At 42.5% G+C, this 16,344-nt stretch overlaps 1 protein-coding gene across 1 annotated transcript; it reads left to right on the top strand.

Moving 5' to 3' along the window:
* Nucleotides 1–2,426: 2,426 nt before the first annotated feature.
* On the top strand, nucleotides 2,427–12,819 carry LOC107124814 (oocyte zinc finger protein XlCOF6-like). Its single transcript, XM_015428323.1, has 3 exons — nucleotides 2,427–2,527; nucleotides 4,161–4,280; nucleotides 10,824–12,819. The coding sequence occupies exons 1-3, from the start codon at nucleotides 2,428–2,430 to the stop codon at nucleotides 12,659–12,661; spliced, it is 2,058 nt and encodes a 685-aa protein (XP_015283809.1). The 5' UTR covers nucleotide 2,427; the 3' UTR covers nucleotides 12,662–12,819.
* Nucleotides 12,820–16,344: the final 3,525 nt, after the last annotated feature.

Below are 16,344 nucleotides of genomic sequence, written 5' to 3'. Positions count from 1 at the left end.
CCTCCTCTTCTTCTTCCTCCTCAGATGATTCTGATGACGAGGAAATTTGGCTTGTTGAGTCCTGTGAGTAGGACTCTTCTTCTTCTTCTTCCTCCACATCCGGTTTTAAATTCTTTTCCTTCTTTTTTATGTTAAACATTTGGTCCATAAATCTTTCTGCTTTTGGAACAGAGTCAATTTTATATTTTTCCCCCTGGTAATTAAAACTCAACCCTTCCGGAAATAGCCATCTATATGATATTCCCTTTTTTTGCAGAGAGAGAGTAAGCATCCTGTATAGTTTCCTCCTTTTTCTTACTTCGAATGGGATGTCTTTCAAAAATTTTATCTCTTCATTCTTGATTTTTAAGGATTTCCCCATTGTTGACTTTAGCACCAGTTCTCTGGTTGATCATTTCGTGAATTTTAAATAAGTCTCCCCTGGGAGTTTATTTTTCTTTATAAAGTCCTGTATGCCACATCCATTTCCTTAATTAAGTCTTCTTGTTTGTAATCCATTAGTTGGGCCAAGGCAACTGCCAAGAGTTCCTTTAGATCCTCATTCTTATCCTCAGGTATTCCATGGAAACGTAGAACATACATGGATCTTTCCAGCTGGAGCTGTATTGTGTTTTATCCGAGGATCTCCGGCCCCATCTGTCCTCCCCCAGCCATAATATCAACAAGAAGTAAATTTTCCAAAACAAAGCAAAAGTTATACGTTTTAATTCCACTTCGTATATTTTAGCAGCTTTTGCGTTCGCTTAACTTCTTATGCGCTTGGTTTGGCTCAAAGTCTCTTTATTTTCACTTTAAAACCATTTTTTTACAGTTTACTCCTATGGGGGGGGCTTGAAATCTCCTCCCCCCGCGCTTCAAACTTAGGCACTTCCAATTACTACCAAGGCTTTATTCGCTTATTTTTCACCTGAGCTTTGCTTAATTCACAGTTTGTAGCCTTGGAGATCTTTTGGAAGCCTTTTTTACGAGTTTGGTCGTGATCGCTTACTCCGGCAGTAGTCTCTAGGCACCATACTGGGTCCGTGGCGACGGTACCTATCGGGGAAGAAGGTGAGCCTCAATTCCTCGGGCGTCCCCTTGGAAGAGGCTCTCCTCAGCTCCCCAGGCTGGGGGTCTCCTACAGAGACCCCGGGGGGTCTGGGACAAACTCAAACCCCTCCCGTCAGCCAGGTCTCTGCGCGTCTCCATCTGAGCGAGGTGAGACGCGTCCGAGCGGGGGAGATTGTGCTTTTTTTTTTTCCCCCGTGGGGGGGGGGGGGGGGGGGCAAGTGTTGGTCTCACTGTTCAACTGTGTATTGAGACAAATATGTTTGATGGTTCCTTCAGATTAGATGAATTAGTCGTGGATTGCTCTGCCCTCTTCAATAGTGGGCTTTTCTGGATTGTCCCATAGGTGTACGTCGGAGAAGATCCTCTAGGTCTCCTTTGATCTGATTTGGAAGGTTCTACAAAATGTGCTATATTTACCGCCCTTGTCAGTAATAGTTTCTTCCATTCCTCTGCTTCATCTTCCTCCATTTCCAATGGGGGGTGGAGTCTTTGTCGGAAAAGTTTTGTTTTTCTTGCAATGCTCTAGGCATCGGTTTGGAGGGGTTCTTGCCACCTTTTGGTCCCTTAGTTTCCCCCATCGTTTTGGTGAAGCTATAATATTTAAATTGTAGTCCAGGTTTTTTTTAAAATTTTAATTCTTTTGTTGGAGCTCGATGCAGAGGCAGTAACGGGTGCAACTGCTCAGCTCAGACGCCGCCCCCCCCCCCCTTCGTGATGACAGGGACAACATTTGTCCACCTCCAGTCTTCTGGCACCTCACTTGTTCTCCAAGAATTCTCAAACATAGTGGACAGAAGCTCAGAAATTACATCCGTGAGTTCTTTTAGTACCCTTGGATGCAGTTCATCTGGCCCCGAGGACATAGTCTCATATAAAGAAACTAGGTGTTTATGTACTACCCCTATGCCGATCCTAGGCTGCAACTCCCTTCCCTCACCATGTGTTCTGCTTTTGCCATGTTGAGCACCATTTCCCCTGCAACAGAAGACTGAGGAAAAGTAGGAATTGCGGATTTCTGCCCTCTCTTCATCACCTGTTGCAATTTCACTTTCCTGTCCCTGCAATGGGCCTACCGTATCCTTGCTCTTTTTCTTACTTCAAACATAGGAACCCTTTTTTGTTGTTTTTTGCATCTCTCACTACCTTTAACTTTCTTAACTCTCTCTCTACAAGCACTGGCTGTTTGTTTCTATTCTTCCTTGGTTATGAGGCCCTCCTTCCACTTTTTGAATGAGTATTTTTTTTTTATTTCTCAAGTCTTTAGAAAGCTTTTTATGGAGCCACCTTGGCTTCTTTAGGCTCCTCCCATTTTTCCTTCTCATATGATCTCTCTCTCTCTCCCTCTGTGCCAAAGAAGCCAGGAATGTAACAGAGACTATGGCGGAGACAGACCAAGACCTTGTGTTTGAAGAATGGCTAAAGTGTTTCTCAGGAAGATCTCAAGAGACTATCTCCTTCCCAGATGAGCTGGCTGCTAGTGAGTATCCTTCACAGTTATGTCAAGGGAATGGGTGCGGAACAGCCATGGGACCTTTCCTCTTCACTTCTAAACAACCCTTGGTTTGGTAGAATTCTCAAGCTCGCTGGGTAAGGAGGGAAGGAGGCCTTCTGGGGCCTGGGATCTGGGGGCCCGGAAGCTCCTTTTGGGGCTGAGTTCAGCTGTGGCTCTTGAGTGGCTGCTGTATCCTTAAATACAGCATATTCCAGGGAAAGGGGGGGGGGTTTACCTAAGAATAGCCCTGCTGCACAAGGCCAGAGGCCTCCCCCCCTTTTTTCCAGTTTATATCTAACAATTCCTACAGTGGTCTCCTGGATATCTTCAGGCCTTCCTGTTAGGTGGAGATGGGTTTGAGTTCTTTCTTTGGAGCTGTTCTACCTTGCAGGGGTGTCCTGGAGCAGGTAGTCCCACCAGTTAACACCGCCACCCAAGGGCAAGTGGTTTACGCCAAATCACACATCACCCTCTGTTGTGGTGACGGGAATCAGTCCTTACCCCAAGAGAGTGGGGTCATGTGTTACTGAAGAGATTCCTACTGAAACGGTCAGCCCAGGTAGCACAGTTTGTTTGAGCCACAACAGGATAGAGAAAGCACTGTAGCCACCTTCTGTCTCCCCAAGAGGCAAGCGACCTTCACAGAGGCTAAGTCCTTTCCAGCCCTTTGAGGCAGGAAACCATCTGCCAAAGAAAAGCACAAACACACAGAAAAGCCAGGAATACCTGTCCACTCAGCATGCTTCGATGCCTGGGTTTTTCCAAGGCCAGCCGGCACCATCTCCCTCTGTCCCCAGGAAAGAGGGTTGACAATGAAGACAACCCTCTGCTGCTCTTAGGGTCTGCCAAACTAGCTTTACATTACATCACCCTAGTCAGCTTACAAACTCCTTTCCCTTCCCCTCCCCACAACAGACACCCTGTGTGGTACATGGGGCTGAGAGAGCTCTGACAGAGACTGCTCTTTTTCAAGAACAGCTGTGCCAGAACTAAGACTTGCCCACAGTCATTCAGCAGGTGCAAGTGGAGGAGTGGAGAATCAAACCCGGTTCTCCCAGATTAGAGTCTGCACACTTAACCACTACACCAAACTGACCAAAATGGCTCTGAGCTTGAGAAAGGTGACCCTACACTGCAAGGTTGGTTTTCTCATCTGTCATTACCTGCCCCTCTCCAAACAAACAGAACCTTTTCGAAAAACCATGGGGGTCCCCTTTGAACTATTGCGTTCACCTGGTGAGCTCCTGGCTCTGTTGACAACTGGAAGGAAACTCTCAGTGCACGTGCAAGACTGGGTGTCTTGACAATTTGTATTTCATCACCAAGTGCAGAGAGTCAAAAGTCAAAAAGCACTGCAATTCAAAGGGGAACAGCGGGGGAACAATTTTCTGCCACTTTTTTCCTTAAAATACATATGGGGAGTTTGGGGAGGGGAGGGACGGGCAGAAAATAAAAATAGCTCTACAGGAGGGCCTGGCAGGGATAAGATGTGACCGATTTCTCAGTTTGGGAGGAAAGATGACCTGATAACAGAAATGCACCCCCATTCCTGAGCAGTGCCTGGCTGGTGCCTTGGCTTCTTGCATGGGTGCTGATTGACACTCTTACTTTATTCCAGCAGCGGATGTAGAAGAGACAGCTGGGGAATTCCAGGGGTTCCCTTTGGAAAAAGTAATGAATGAAGATGGTGAAGGACACTTCGGAGATGGACCACAGAGGCAGGGCGGAAGCCATTCAGGTAAGAGGAGGGATAAGCCCATTTCTTGCTGAGTAGGGAGTTTCTATGAAATCCCAATCCGAAGAAGAAAGGTCAATCAAAAGGAGAAGGAGAACTCGCCCCTTCCCTCCCCCTCAGTCACTGCCAGACATTGTCATGGAGGCCTCTCTCCCCTTTTTCTTTGACTTCACTCCTGCAGGCGCTCACATCCCCCCTCTGTGGGCATCCGAGTTGCCCTCGCCGCCCTCACCTTCTTGGCTTCCCCTCAACCAGCAAAATGAAATTTAAAAAAAGAAAAGAAAGAATGGGAAAAGGCCTCCGTCCTAACCAGAGAATCCACTCTGGGAAAATGAAAGTGTGGCCTTGACAAAGATCTTCAGTCAGGGAATGGTCATTTTGCAGACTCAGATTCCCTCAGGAGAGAAACCAAATAATTGCTTGCAGTGCAGAAAGCGCTTCAGTCGATAAACAGCCCTTAAAGGTAAAAGGTCAAGGGTTTCCCTTCCTCGAAAGTCAGTCGAATCCGACTCTAGGGGGCAGTGCTCATCTCCGTTTCCAAGCCGAAGAGCCAGCGCTGTCCGAAGACGTCTCTGTGGTTATGTGGCCGGCATGACTAAACGCCGAGGTGTACGGAATGCTGTTACCTTCCCACCGAAGTGGTACCTATTTATCTACTTTCAGTTTCTTGCTTTCGAACTGCTAGGTTGGCAGGAGCTGGGACCAGAGACGGGAGCTCACTCCATCACACAGCATTAGGGTCTCGAACTGCCCAACTACAGACCTTCGGTCTGCAGCTTAGCATCTTAACCTCTGAGCCACCGTGGCCGCTAAACAGCCCTTACTTCCCACCAAAAAAGTCACACAGGTGGGGAACCATATAAACAGTCAGTCCAAACCAAGCATCTCTCATGCAGGAGGCTTAATGGATTTTTAAAGTATATGTCATTGTACACTTCAGCATACAGCAGAAGGAAGCCACTGTAATATTTGGATTGCGCGGGGATAAGACATTGAAAATTAAAGATAAAGAGATAAGAATTTTGAAAGAAATCCCATGGAAGATGGGACAGAAAAGGAAGGAATATACATGCTTAACTTGCAGCAAATTCAATTTCTTTTAGATGATTAGTACCAGAAGGGATTCTATTCACATTTGAAGGTCAGAGATTTAAGATCGACTCGACTCTTAAAGTTAAGGACTTTATGGAATGACATGAGAGTATATTGAGTGGGGGAGGGTTGAAGAAAGTGATGGTGAAGAGTGGAATCCCACCTGAGAAAGAAGGAGATGACTTGACACAGGATTATTCAACAGAATCGATGAAGAACTTGAACTAGCAGAGAACCCAAATCTGGAATCAAAATCCCAAAGAAGGACAAGAAGAAATAAGGAAGGTAGTAATAAAGGATGCGTGTACTGGATGGAACAACAATAAAAATATTCTGAACTAATATCAATGGTCTTAAGTTTTCCAGAGAAGAGAAGGAAAATTTTTAACCCTGTTTAAAAGAAACACATTTAAGATCAACACTACATGTTATGTAAGAATCTTGGACTTACCTTTGTATCATCAGATGAAGTTAGAAAGAGCGGTATTATAGTATTTGTAAAGGAAGAACTGAAACCTATCTTGATTTTTTCGGCAAAAGATGAGAGGCTGTTGCTGGTTGAAATTACTATTGGGGACAAAAGGATCTTAGTAGTAATAATATATGCCCCAAATGATCACCAAGGATTTTTTTTTTTACCTTTTAAAAGAGGTTTTAGCAAGATTTGATTATACTGACATATGCCTACTGGGAGATTTCAATGCAGTTTTTGATTACGACATGGATAGGAAGACTAATAAGAAAGTTAAGGACTTCTTCCAAGATCCTTTTTAGAACTTGTTGAAGAATATAAAGTGGTTGATGCTTAGAGAGTAAGAAATCCCACAGGAAGAGACTATACATTCTATTCTGACAGACACAAATCCCGCTCTAGAATTGATATGTGCTGGACTTCACTAAGGTTCTTACAGGATACCCAGATTGACATTTTACCCAGATCATATGCAGACCATAATCCTCTGCTGGTGAAAATAAAGGACACCCAAGAAAATTTAGGTGGAGATTAAATGTTCAACTGTTGAATGATGTATAATCCATGGAGTATGTTATAAAGCAAATGAAACTATACTTTCAGCAAAATATGAATAGGGAAACACCAAGAACTGTTTGGGATGCAAATAAAGCCTATTTTAGAGGATTGGCAATTAGATTCACAGTTAGTCGGAGACAAAAAAACAGGAAACATTACTGATATTTTAGATCATTGAAGAAAAAAGAAGGCAACTTGAAAATAGACCCTTCAAATGAAAATTTAAAATCTAAAAATCCTTCAACATCAACTTAACTTGCTGCTTTCAGAAGAAAGGGCTAAAAACTGTGAAATTTGCAAGACAGAACTACTTTGAGCACACAAATAAATCAGGGCAATGGCTAGCCTACAGACTCAGAAAGGAGAGAGAAAAGCAATTGATCCACTCTTTATATGATGGGGAGAAGAAGGAGGTATTTCAGAAAGAAGAACTAAAGAAAATAGTGCAATCTTTTTATACCCAGCTATATAGGGAAGAACAAATACCAAAGGATAAACAAAAGCAGTACATACAAAAACAGGATCTTCCTATATTAGCCAAAGAAGATAGGAAATATCTTAATGACCCCATCATGATAATGGAAATCACAGAAACTATACAAAAGCAAAATAGGGGTAAAGTGCCGGGTCCAGATGGGATACCCACAGAATATTATAAAGTGCTAGAAGGTATTATGCAATCTGAAGAGAAACCAGATAGTAATGCAATCAGTCAGTCTAGAGTGGCCCCTTTCTTCACATTTTTTTAAAAAGACCATACCATGTCATCTTACCTAAAGACTTTAACGACAATGAAATTAAGGTTGGCCTTTACCAATTTAAGATTTCAAGCTATGCCCTCTATGGTTCACACCGGCTGATTCCTAAGGGTCCCTGCCCCCTTAGGACTTTGTGTGGTACTGGAGAAGTAGATGATTTGACCCATTACATTTTGAGATGCCCTCTTCTTTTGCTCCCCCGAAATGAATTTATCACTAGTATCTTATCTCTGCAGGAAGGAGTTTCAGATATGAAAAAAGTTATATTTTTGCTTGCAGATAAAGATCCGTATGTTTCTAACAGAGTTGCTTTGTTTGCATTGGTGGCTAGATCGATTAGATCGAACTGTATGGAAAGAACCTAATTTGGCTCTGTATTTATATGACCTCGTTGAATATTAATTTAATTTGTATTTACCTTGGAGTTTTATCATGTGGGATTTTATGCACTGGGTTGGTTTTTTTGGTATTGTTATGACCTATGGTCAACACAATAAATTACTACTACTAGAAGATATTATTCTTCTACCATAAAAGAATATGATTATGACAGCTATGAAAGAGGGTTTTTTGCCTAACTCTTGGATGGGAGGAACAATTTCACTGATACATAAAGAAGGAACAGATCCAAAAGTAGTTAAGAATTATTGACCTATATACTTGCTCAACTAATTATAATCAACTATATACTTGATTATAAAATTTTTGCATCAGACTTGGTCATGAGATTGAAAAAAGTATTATCAGAACTTATACATCAAGACCAAACAGGATTTTTACCAAAAAGGCAATTAAGGAACAATGCTAGAATGGTTCTGAACATATTAGAATATTATGAAGCTCATCCTGAGAAACAGATGGCCCTAGTATTTTTGGATGCGGAAAAAGCTTTTGATAATGTCAGGTGGCAATTTCTTATTGAACAGATGCAGGAAATGAAATTTGGATCTGACTTTATAAGAGCAGTTGAAGCCATCTACACTAAACTGAAAGCAAGGATAGCCATAAGCAATGATTTGACAGGTATTATTTGGATTGAGAAAGGGACAAGACAAGGATACCCTTTTTTGCCTCTTCTATTTATTTTAGCTTTGGAAGTTTTGACAAGAGCAGTCAGGAAAGACCCTGCAATTAAAGGCGCCTCAGTTAAGGGTCATAAGTATAAGTTACAAGCATTTGCAGATGATTTAGTATTTATTCTAGACCCAACAGACTTTATAGAATATTTGTTGAATAAAATTAGCATATGGAAAAATGGCTGGGATGAAGATCAGTGACCCAAAAAAAAGGTTATAACAAAGAATATGACTTCTAACCACAAATTTAACAGGATTTCAGATACATAAATATTTGGGAATAAACTTAACCTCAAAGTGTAGTTCTTGGTGAAGGACAATTGCCTGAAATTGTTCCAAGAAATTAAGAAAGGTCTAGAAGGATGGAAAGATCTCCATTTATCCCTGATGGGAAGGATTGCAGCTGTGAAAATGAAAGTATCGCCACTTATTATTTTCTTGTACCAGACTATTCCTGTTTGCATTAATCGCTCCTTTGAAGACGTGAATAAACAAACATCTACATTTATATGGCAAGGAAAAAAGCCAAGAATTAAGTTGAAAGTTCTACAAGATTTTAAAGAAAATGTAGGTTTTGCTCTACCAGATTGCAGGATGTAAGGCAGCCTCCCTAGTATGGATGAGAGACTGGATTATATTGGACAATCAAAGACTCTTAGTTCTAGAGGAACATGATTTAAAGTTAGGGTGGCATGCTTTTGCTTGGTATGGGAAAGTGGCTGGACATAAATACTTTAAAAATCATCTGATAAAAAAATCTCTATTAACAACTTGGGGGGAAAAAATCTTACCTTTGGTCTACTCTAAAATTCCAAGATGGGTCTCACCCTTGGAAGCTTTTTTTCAACCAAATTTAATCCCCTCAGGTAGAATTTTCAGATATGAAGACCTTTTAGATCAGGGATGTCAAACATGCGGCCCGGGGGCCAGATCAGGCCCCTGGAGGGCTTCTATCAGGCCCTCAGTGCAACTTCTGCTTCTTCTTCCAGTTGTGCTGCTGCTGCTGCTGCATCATCATAGGTTTGCAGTTTAAAGATACACACCTGAATGGCATACTGAATATTGCAACAGCGCAGATATGATGATGCAATAATTCAGAGAAAGAGATGTCACTTATCAGACACTGTTAAATAAGCAAAATATTGCAAGAGTGCTAATGTTTTAAGCATGTTATTTTAAGTTAAAAAAAAACCGTTATAAAGTTTGTATCTTAGCTACCTGGCATTATATTTTATGACACACATGGCCCGCCCCAACAAGATTTATGTCAGATCCAGCCCTCATAACAAATGACTTCGACACCCCTGTTTTAGATGATAAAGGACTTTTAAAAACAAAGGAAGAATTAACAGAGCAAGGGATTACTATGGACTGGTGGACAAGGGCTCAAATTGAATCCAGATATGCTAAAGATTAAAAAATTGGTTTTTATTCTGAACAAAATATATTTGAGAAGTTGTTGTGCACATCTAATGATGAGTTGATTAAGAAAATGTATATATTTTTAAAGCAAATGAAAATGGAAGATGAAGTGGTTAAAGACTGTATGGTGAAATGGATGCAAAATTTGGGTTATAATCAAATATCCCTCTAAGCTGTGGAGTCTTGTGAGCAAAAACTTCGTGAGCTACTGGCATTAAAGCTGTGAGCAAGCGATCTGACTACTGCATAAGTCAGTTTGCCTTGGAGCCATCTTTCCTGAGATAAGACCAAAATGTGTGAGCCGGAGGCTAAAAAAACTGTGAGCTAGCTCACACTAACTCAGCTTAGAGGGAATATTGGTTATAATGTTGATCTTACACAGTGGAGTAAACTATGGAAAGTGAATGTGAAAATAAGTTGGTGGCATTTAAAGATAATATATATAAGATGTTTTACAGATGGTATTTAACACCAGACAAAGTAGCTAAAATGTATAAAAATACGTCAAATGATTGTTGGAAATGTTAAGAACATGTGGGTATGTTTTATCGTATATGGTGGGCATGTGATACAGTGCATAAATTTTGGGTTATGGTACACACTTTTATACAGGCAGTTTTGCAGATCTCAATACCTTTTTGTCTAGAATTCTTCTTATTGTGTTGTATACCTGAGAATTTTGATAAAAATCAAAGGTATTTTATAATTCATGTAGTAACTGCAGCTAGAATCTTATTTGCAACTTATTGGAAACTTCCATCAACACCTACTGAACATGACCTAATAGTGAAGATTATGGAATGTGCAGAAATGGACAAGCTGACATCTATGTTAAAAGGGCAAATGGAAGAAGACAATGTTGGACTATAATTGGATAAGAAAGAAACACAAAGACTTGTACTTTCTAATAGTATAATACTAAGAAGTTTTCATGATCTTTTAAACCTTGCAGCCTATCTGTGATATGAAATGACAAGTTACATGCAGAAAATTATTACATACATTTCTTTACCTGACCCCTTCCCCTTTCCACTTCCTCACCCTTGTATATGATAAAAACTTAATAAAAATCTATTTAAAATATATATATTTGGATTGAGGATAGAATTTCAGGTGCAGATCAGACCTCCTTGCATGGGTTCTAACAGGATCTCGTTCTTTATTCCAGCAGGGGATGGTCAGAGGAATGAGGAGGATGAGGAACTGCATCCTCTCTCGCCAGATGAAGTCAATAATGAAGACTTGAGAGGAAACTTCAGAAACCAAGTTGGACCTAAGAGGCAGAAAAGAAGCAACATCATCAAGAAGAGGGGTAAAACCATTCTCCCCCAAGGGGGGGATTTCCAAGAAGTAATTCGCACGGTGAAGGAAACATACAAGTGCTTGGTGTGTGGAATGAACTTCTCAGATCACTCCCAGTATACTGTCCATTTACGAATGCACAGTGGAAAGAACACTCCCCACTGGCTGGAACGTGGAAAGACCATGATTCGCAGAGCAGAGCTCCTTGGACTTCAAAGAACACACAGAAGAGAGAAACCATACAGCTGCTCAGACTGTGGCAAGAGATTCTCAGAGAAATCAAACCTTGTTCGACACGAAAGGATGCATTCAAGAGAGAATCTATTTATCTGCTCAGAGACTGGAATGACGTTCTCTGTGGGAGGCAAAGGTAATATACATCTTCCAAAGCACAGTATAATGAATGCATGTAAATGCTTTTGGTGTGGAAACTACTTCAAATACAGATCACAGCTCCTTGTGCACCAAAGAATCCACAGAGGGGAGAAGCCATTTGAATGCTCAGAGTGTGGGAAGAGATTCAGCCGCAGTGGCCATCTTCAAGAACATCTAAGAACCCACACAGGGGAGAAGCCTTTTGAATGCTCAGAGTGTGGGGAAAAATTCAGTTGCAGTGGCTATCTTCAAATTCATCTAAGAACCCACACAGCAGTGAAACGTTTTGAATGCTCAGAATGTGGGAAAAGATTCAGTCGCAGTAGCCATCTTCAAAATCATCTAAAAAGCCACACAGGGGAGAAGCCTTTTGAATGCTCAGAGTGTGGGAAGAGATTCAGTCACAGGGACACCTTTCAAAACCACCTAAGAACCCACACAGGGGAGAAGCCTTTTGAATGCTTAGTGTGTGGGAAGAGATTTGTTCGCAGTGGCCATCTCCAAGAGCATCTAAGAACCCACACAGGGGAGAAGCCTTTTGAATGCTCAGAGTGTGGGAAGAGATTCAGTCACAGTGGTGCTCTTCAAGAGCATCTAAGAACCCACACAGGGGAGAAGCCTTTTGAATGCTCAGAGTGTGGGAAGAGATTCAGCCACAGTAGCGCTCTTCAAAATCATGTAAGAACCCACACAGGGGATAAGCCTTTTGAATGCTCAGAGTGTGGGAAGAGATTCAGTCGTAGTGGCAGTCTTCAGGAACATCGAAGAACCCATACAGGGGAGAAGCCTTTTGAATGCTCAGAGTGTGGGAAGAGATTCAGTCGCAGTGGCACACTTCAAAATCATCTAAGAACCCATACAGGGGAGAAGCCTTTTGAATGTTCAGAGTGTGGGAAGAGATTCAGTCACAGTGGTGCTCTTCAAAATCATCTAAGAACCCACACAGGGGAGAAGCCGTTTGAATGCTCAGAGTGTGGGAAGAGATTCCGTCGCAGTGGCCATCTCCTAGAACATCAAAGAACCCATACAGGGGAGAAGCCTTTTGAATGCTCAGAGTGTGGGAAGAGATTCAGTCATAGTGGTGCTCATCAAGAGCATCTAAGAACCCATACAGGGGAGAAACCTTTTGAATGCTCAGAGTGTGGGAAGAGATTCAATCGCTGTGGTGCTCTTCAAAATCATCTAAGGACCCACACAGGGGAGAAGCCTTTTGAATGCTCAGGGTGTGGGAGGAGATTCAGTAGCAGTAGCCCTCTTCAAGAACATCTGAGAGCCTGTAGGGGAATTTTGGACGTCCAGGCTGCTACCAGGAATCCCCAACCCCATTAGCGTTCTTTCCTATGGGTGGTTGGAGTCTGGGTAGGGAATTCAGGCCTTCAGAGGGAGAGAAACACAGCGAGGACAGTTGCCTTAAACGAAAAATATTATTAACTCTAAAACCATACAGTCTAAGGCTGTGATCACGCACACAAAACAATCCACTTTCAGCGCACTTTTCAACTGTATTTTACTGTGAAAACTGGCAAAATCCAGTTGGAAAGTGCACTGAAAGTGGATTATTTCGTGTGTGTGATTGCAGCCTAAAAATATTACCTCTAAAACCATAAACAAGTAAAACGTAATAACATATATTCAATATCAGTACCGAATAGCATACAGAAAATTCCCATTGCTCGATATAGTGTACACTTCAGAAAGAACAAGGAATCCCTGGACTGTGGACCAAGACCTCACTCAAGCCTAGGTGAAATGTTGGCTAAACAGCCTCAAACAAAGCCCAAAGCCTCCTTTTTAAATTCTTTTCAGCCAACAGGAATCGAGGGAGGAGTCAATTAAAATATTCCAACCTTGCCAAATACCAGCCCTTCCTAAATTGATAAGATGAGTTTTTGTTAACTTGATCTTTTGCCCAGATAGATTTTATTAAGTCCTTGACATATACGTTTAGGCTTTGGAACCTGGCACCTGGAAGGCCGTCGAATGTGAATTCCAGGAAAGGTACATCTACAGGACAGGGCTCTAGTTTTTACGCCTAGGCTGCCTACAAAAGAGGAAAGGCTTATGGGACTTCTGAACCAAGAAACCAAAGTCAGTAATAGCAAAACCTACATCGCATAGAAAAATATAAAGGCCCAGGCTCATTGAATCCCAAATAATACCACAGAACCCACACAGGGGAGAAGCCGTTTGAATGCTCAAGAGTGTGGGAAGAGATTCAGCTGGAGTAACTTCCTTGAAAAGCAGCAGAGAACCCGCACCATGTAACTGCTTAGCTCAGTGGTGTCAAACTTATTTCTTACGAGGGTCGGACCTGACATAAATGTCACTTTGTTGGTCCAGGCCAATTTATGATATTACTTTTTACTCAAAATACAAACATCCTTAAAACATTAAGAGTGTGTCCTTCATTTAATGGTCTTTGATAACTGACACCTCTTGCTCTGAATCATTGCATCAAAATCTGGAGCCAATGTCTGTGCTGTAGCAATCTTGAGGATGCTGTTTAAGTGTGTTTCCGTACACTGAGAATGTACTTTTGCTTTATTGACATTCATTTACAGAAAAGAGCTGTTCACAGACATACATTATCCCAAACAGAGACAGAATTTTACAAGCAAAAGCCTTTAGGTGGGGGTAATTCAGACCCCCAAACCGGTAAAATTTCCTAATGCCCACCTCAGAAAGATTACCCTTCAACACGGCATCACCCTGCTCCCCCACCTACCTGCCATTTGTGGCATCCACTAATTGATAGGTGAGGAGAAGCAAGAAAACGGGCTGTTCAGAAAAGAACATGATGAAGGGAATCCTGAGGGTGGGGGAAATTGTCATAGCCTGTCAAAGACTTTGTCCCGTGGGACACCTGTTTTAAGAAGAAACATAAGATTCCCTTCAAACCGATGGGTATGGAGTTTAGCTGTACCCCATCTAACTCCCCAACAGGAACACAAAGTGGCTAAAGATGTTTTATAAGGTTGAGAGAATGCAGTGGGCCCAAGGTCACAAGCAGGTTTTCCGGCAGAATGGCATTTGACCTTCGGTCGCCCAGATCCTAGCCTAAAGCTCTAACTGGTACACCATACTGGCTGTCATTCTTATGTGACAAATGGTGTCACATAAGAATGACTCCAGAGACAGTCTATACTCAGTTGTTCAGGTTTATCACCATTACTGAAAAACAGAAGCTCCAAACAATGACTGATGGTTTTGAAGGCTACCATGGAACCAAGAGTTCTTCATGGAGATGGGAATAGCAAGCTTTGCCTCTGCCTGAAGCAGGCCCTGTGCTGAAAAAGACCAGGGATTAGTGCTGGGGGACTGCAGCAAGGTGGTGGAACCAAGGCAGCTGGATCACTGGGTCGGCCTTGAGAACTGGCCATTAGCAAGGGAGCAGAGAGCAACAGAGAATTGGTCCTGACCCAAAGAAGGGTTAGATTTATATCTACACCCTTCACTTGGATTCTCAGAGTGGTTTACAATCTCCTTCCCTTCCTGTCCTCACAACAGACACGTGGTGAGGGAGGTAGGGCTGAGAGAGTTCTGAGGGAACTGTGACTTACCCAGGGTCACCAAGCTGCTGCTACATGTGAAGGAGTGGGGAATCAAACCTGGTTCTCCAGATTAGAGTCCTCTGCTCTTAACCACTACCCCAAACCGAGGCAGTCCCAATAGAGTTGAGTCAGGAAATGAAGCTCAGCTGGCCTGAAGCATAACTACTTTTTTTTGTCCCCCGAACAAAACTAAGGAGCACAAGAAACTCCGCCCACTTCAGCAGTTCTCCAAAACTTCAGGGGCTGAAGAGGTCCAAACAACCCCAACTGAAAGGCACAATACCCTCCAGATACCTTACTCGTTTTGTGAAGAGTCACTGAAAATTGCAAGGCTCTGTTAACCCCATGCCTCCAAGGATTCACACTTAAAACACCACCATTATGGAGAAAAGCAGCCACTCCTCTTTGCATCCCGTGTTTTCACAAACTCTGAACTCAGAATTATTCAAGAAGAGCAGGCCCTCACTGCTGTGAATGACGCTTGACTTAATTTAGAGATCTCGTGGCAGGGCAGCACATATTTTTTCACACTGACATCCCTGTGTCTTCGGCACTCTCCAAATCAGGCCATAGAAGAAGAAGAAGAGATGAGATTGGATTTATACCCCGCCCTTCACTACCCAAAGGTGTCTCAGAGCGGCCTACAAACTCCTTCCCCTCCCCACAACAGACAACCCTGTGAGGTAGGTGGAGCTGAGAGAGCTCTTGACAGAAACTGCTCTTTTTTCAAGAACAGCTCTTATCAGAACTACGGCTTGCCCAAGGTCATCCAGCCAGGTGCAAGTGGAGGAGTGGGGGATCAAACCCGGTTCTCCCAGATTAGAGTCCACGCACTTAACCCACTACACCAAATAGGGCACTGCATTCTCGCTGGATCCCCGTGGGCCGGGCAAAGGAGTGCTCAAGATGTCTCTTGTATTTATGGCCCAGCCTCTCACCCCTTCAATAGACTCCCCAAGTCCATCTCCCTGCTAAGTCTTTCCCACATGGCAATTTAAAACTGTATTTTGTACAGAGGGCAGCAGCATCCAAGCCATTTTATTATTTTCCCCAGTTGATAAAGTTTGGGGTTTTTTGCAGCATAGGACTTTCCCCCTTACTCCTGTGCGTTTTGTTTTTTGATTGAGCCGTGTCTTCTAACAAGGGGGCAGTTCCACCCCTCTGGGCTTCTTCATGCAGATTCCGGCCTTCTTAGGAAAAGCCTGCAAAGTTCAGCTCTTCACAGAACTAAAAGGGATTTACAATCTAATATCACCCTGACCTATTCCACGTTTCCTAGTGATTTCCTGTTGATCAAAAAGCCTCACCTTCTTGGCTTCAGAGCCTGCATTTTGAGACATTCCTGTAACTTCTATATGTGGTAAACAAACACTATTTCCTCCTGATGTTTTCCACCAAAATGTCCCTGCAACATGGGCAGCAGCTCAGAGAAGAGCTGGAGTTTTTGCTACGACTCTGCCC

The sequence above is a fragment of the Gekko japonicus genome, unplaced genomic scaffold, assembly GCF_001447785.1.
Source record: "Gekko japonicus isolate JY-2015 unplaced genomic scaffold, Gekko_japonicus_V1.1 scaffold3468, whole genome shotgun sequence".
NCBI lineage: Eukaryota > Metazoa > Chordata > Lepidosauria > Squamata > Gekkonidae > Gekko > Gekko japonicus.
This window is presented reverse-complemented; position numbering and strand designations above follow the sequence as displayed.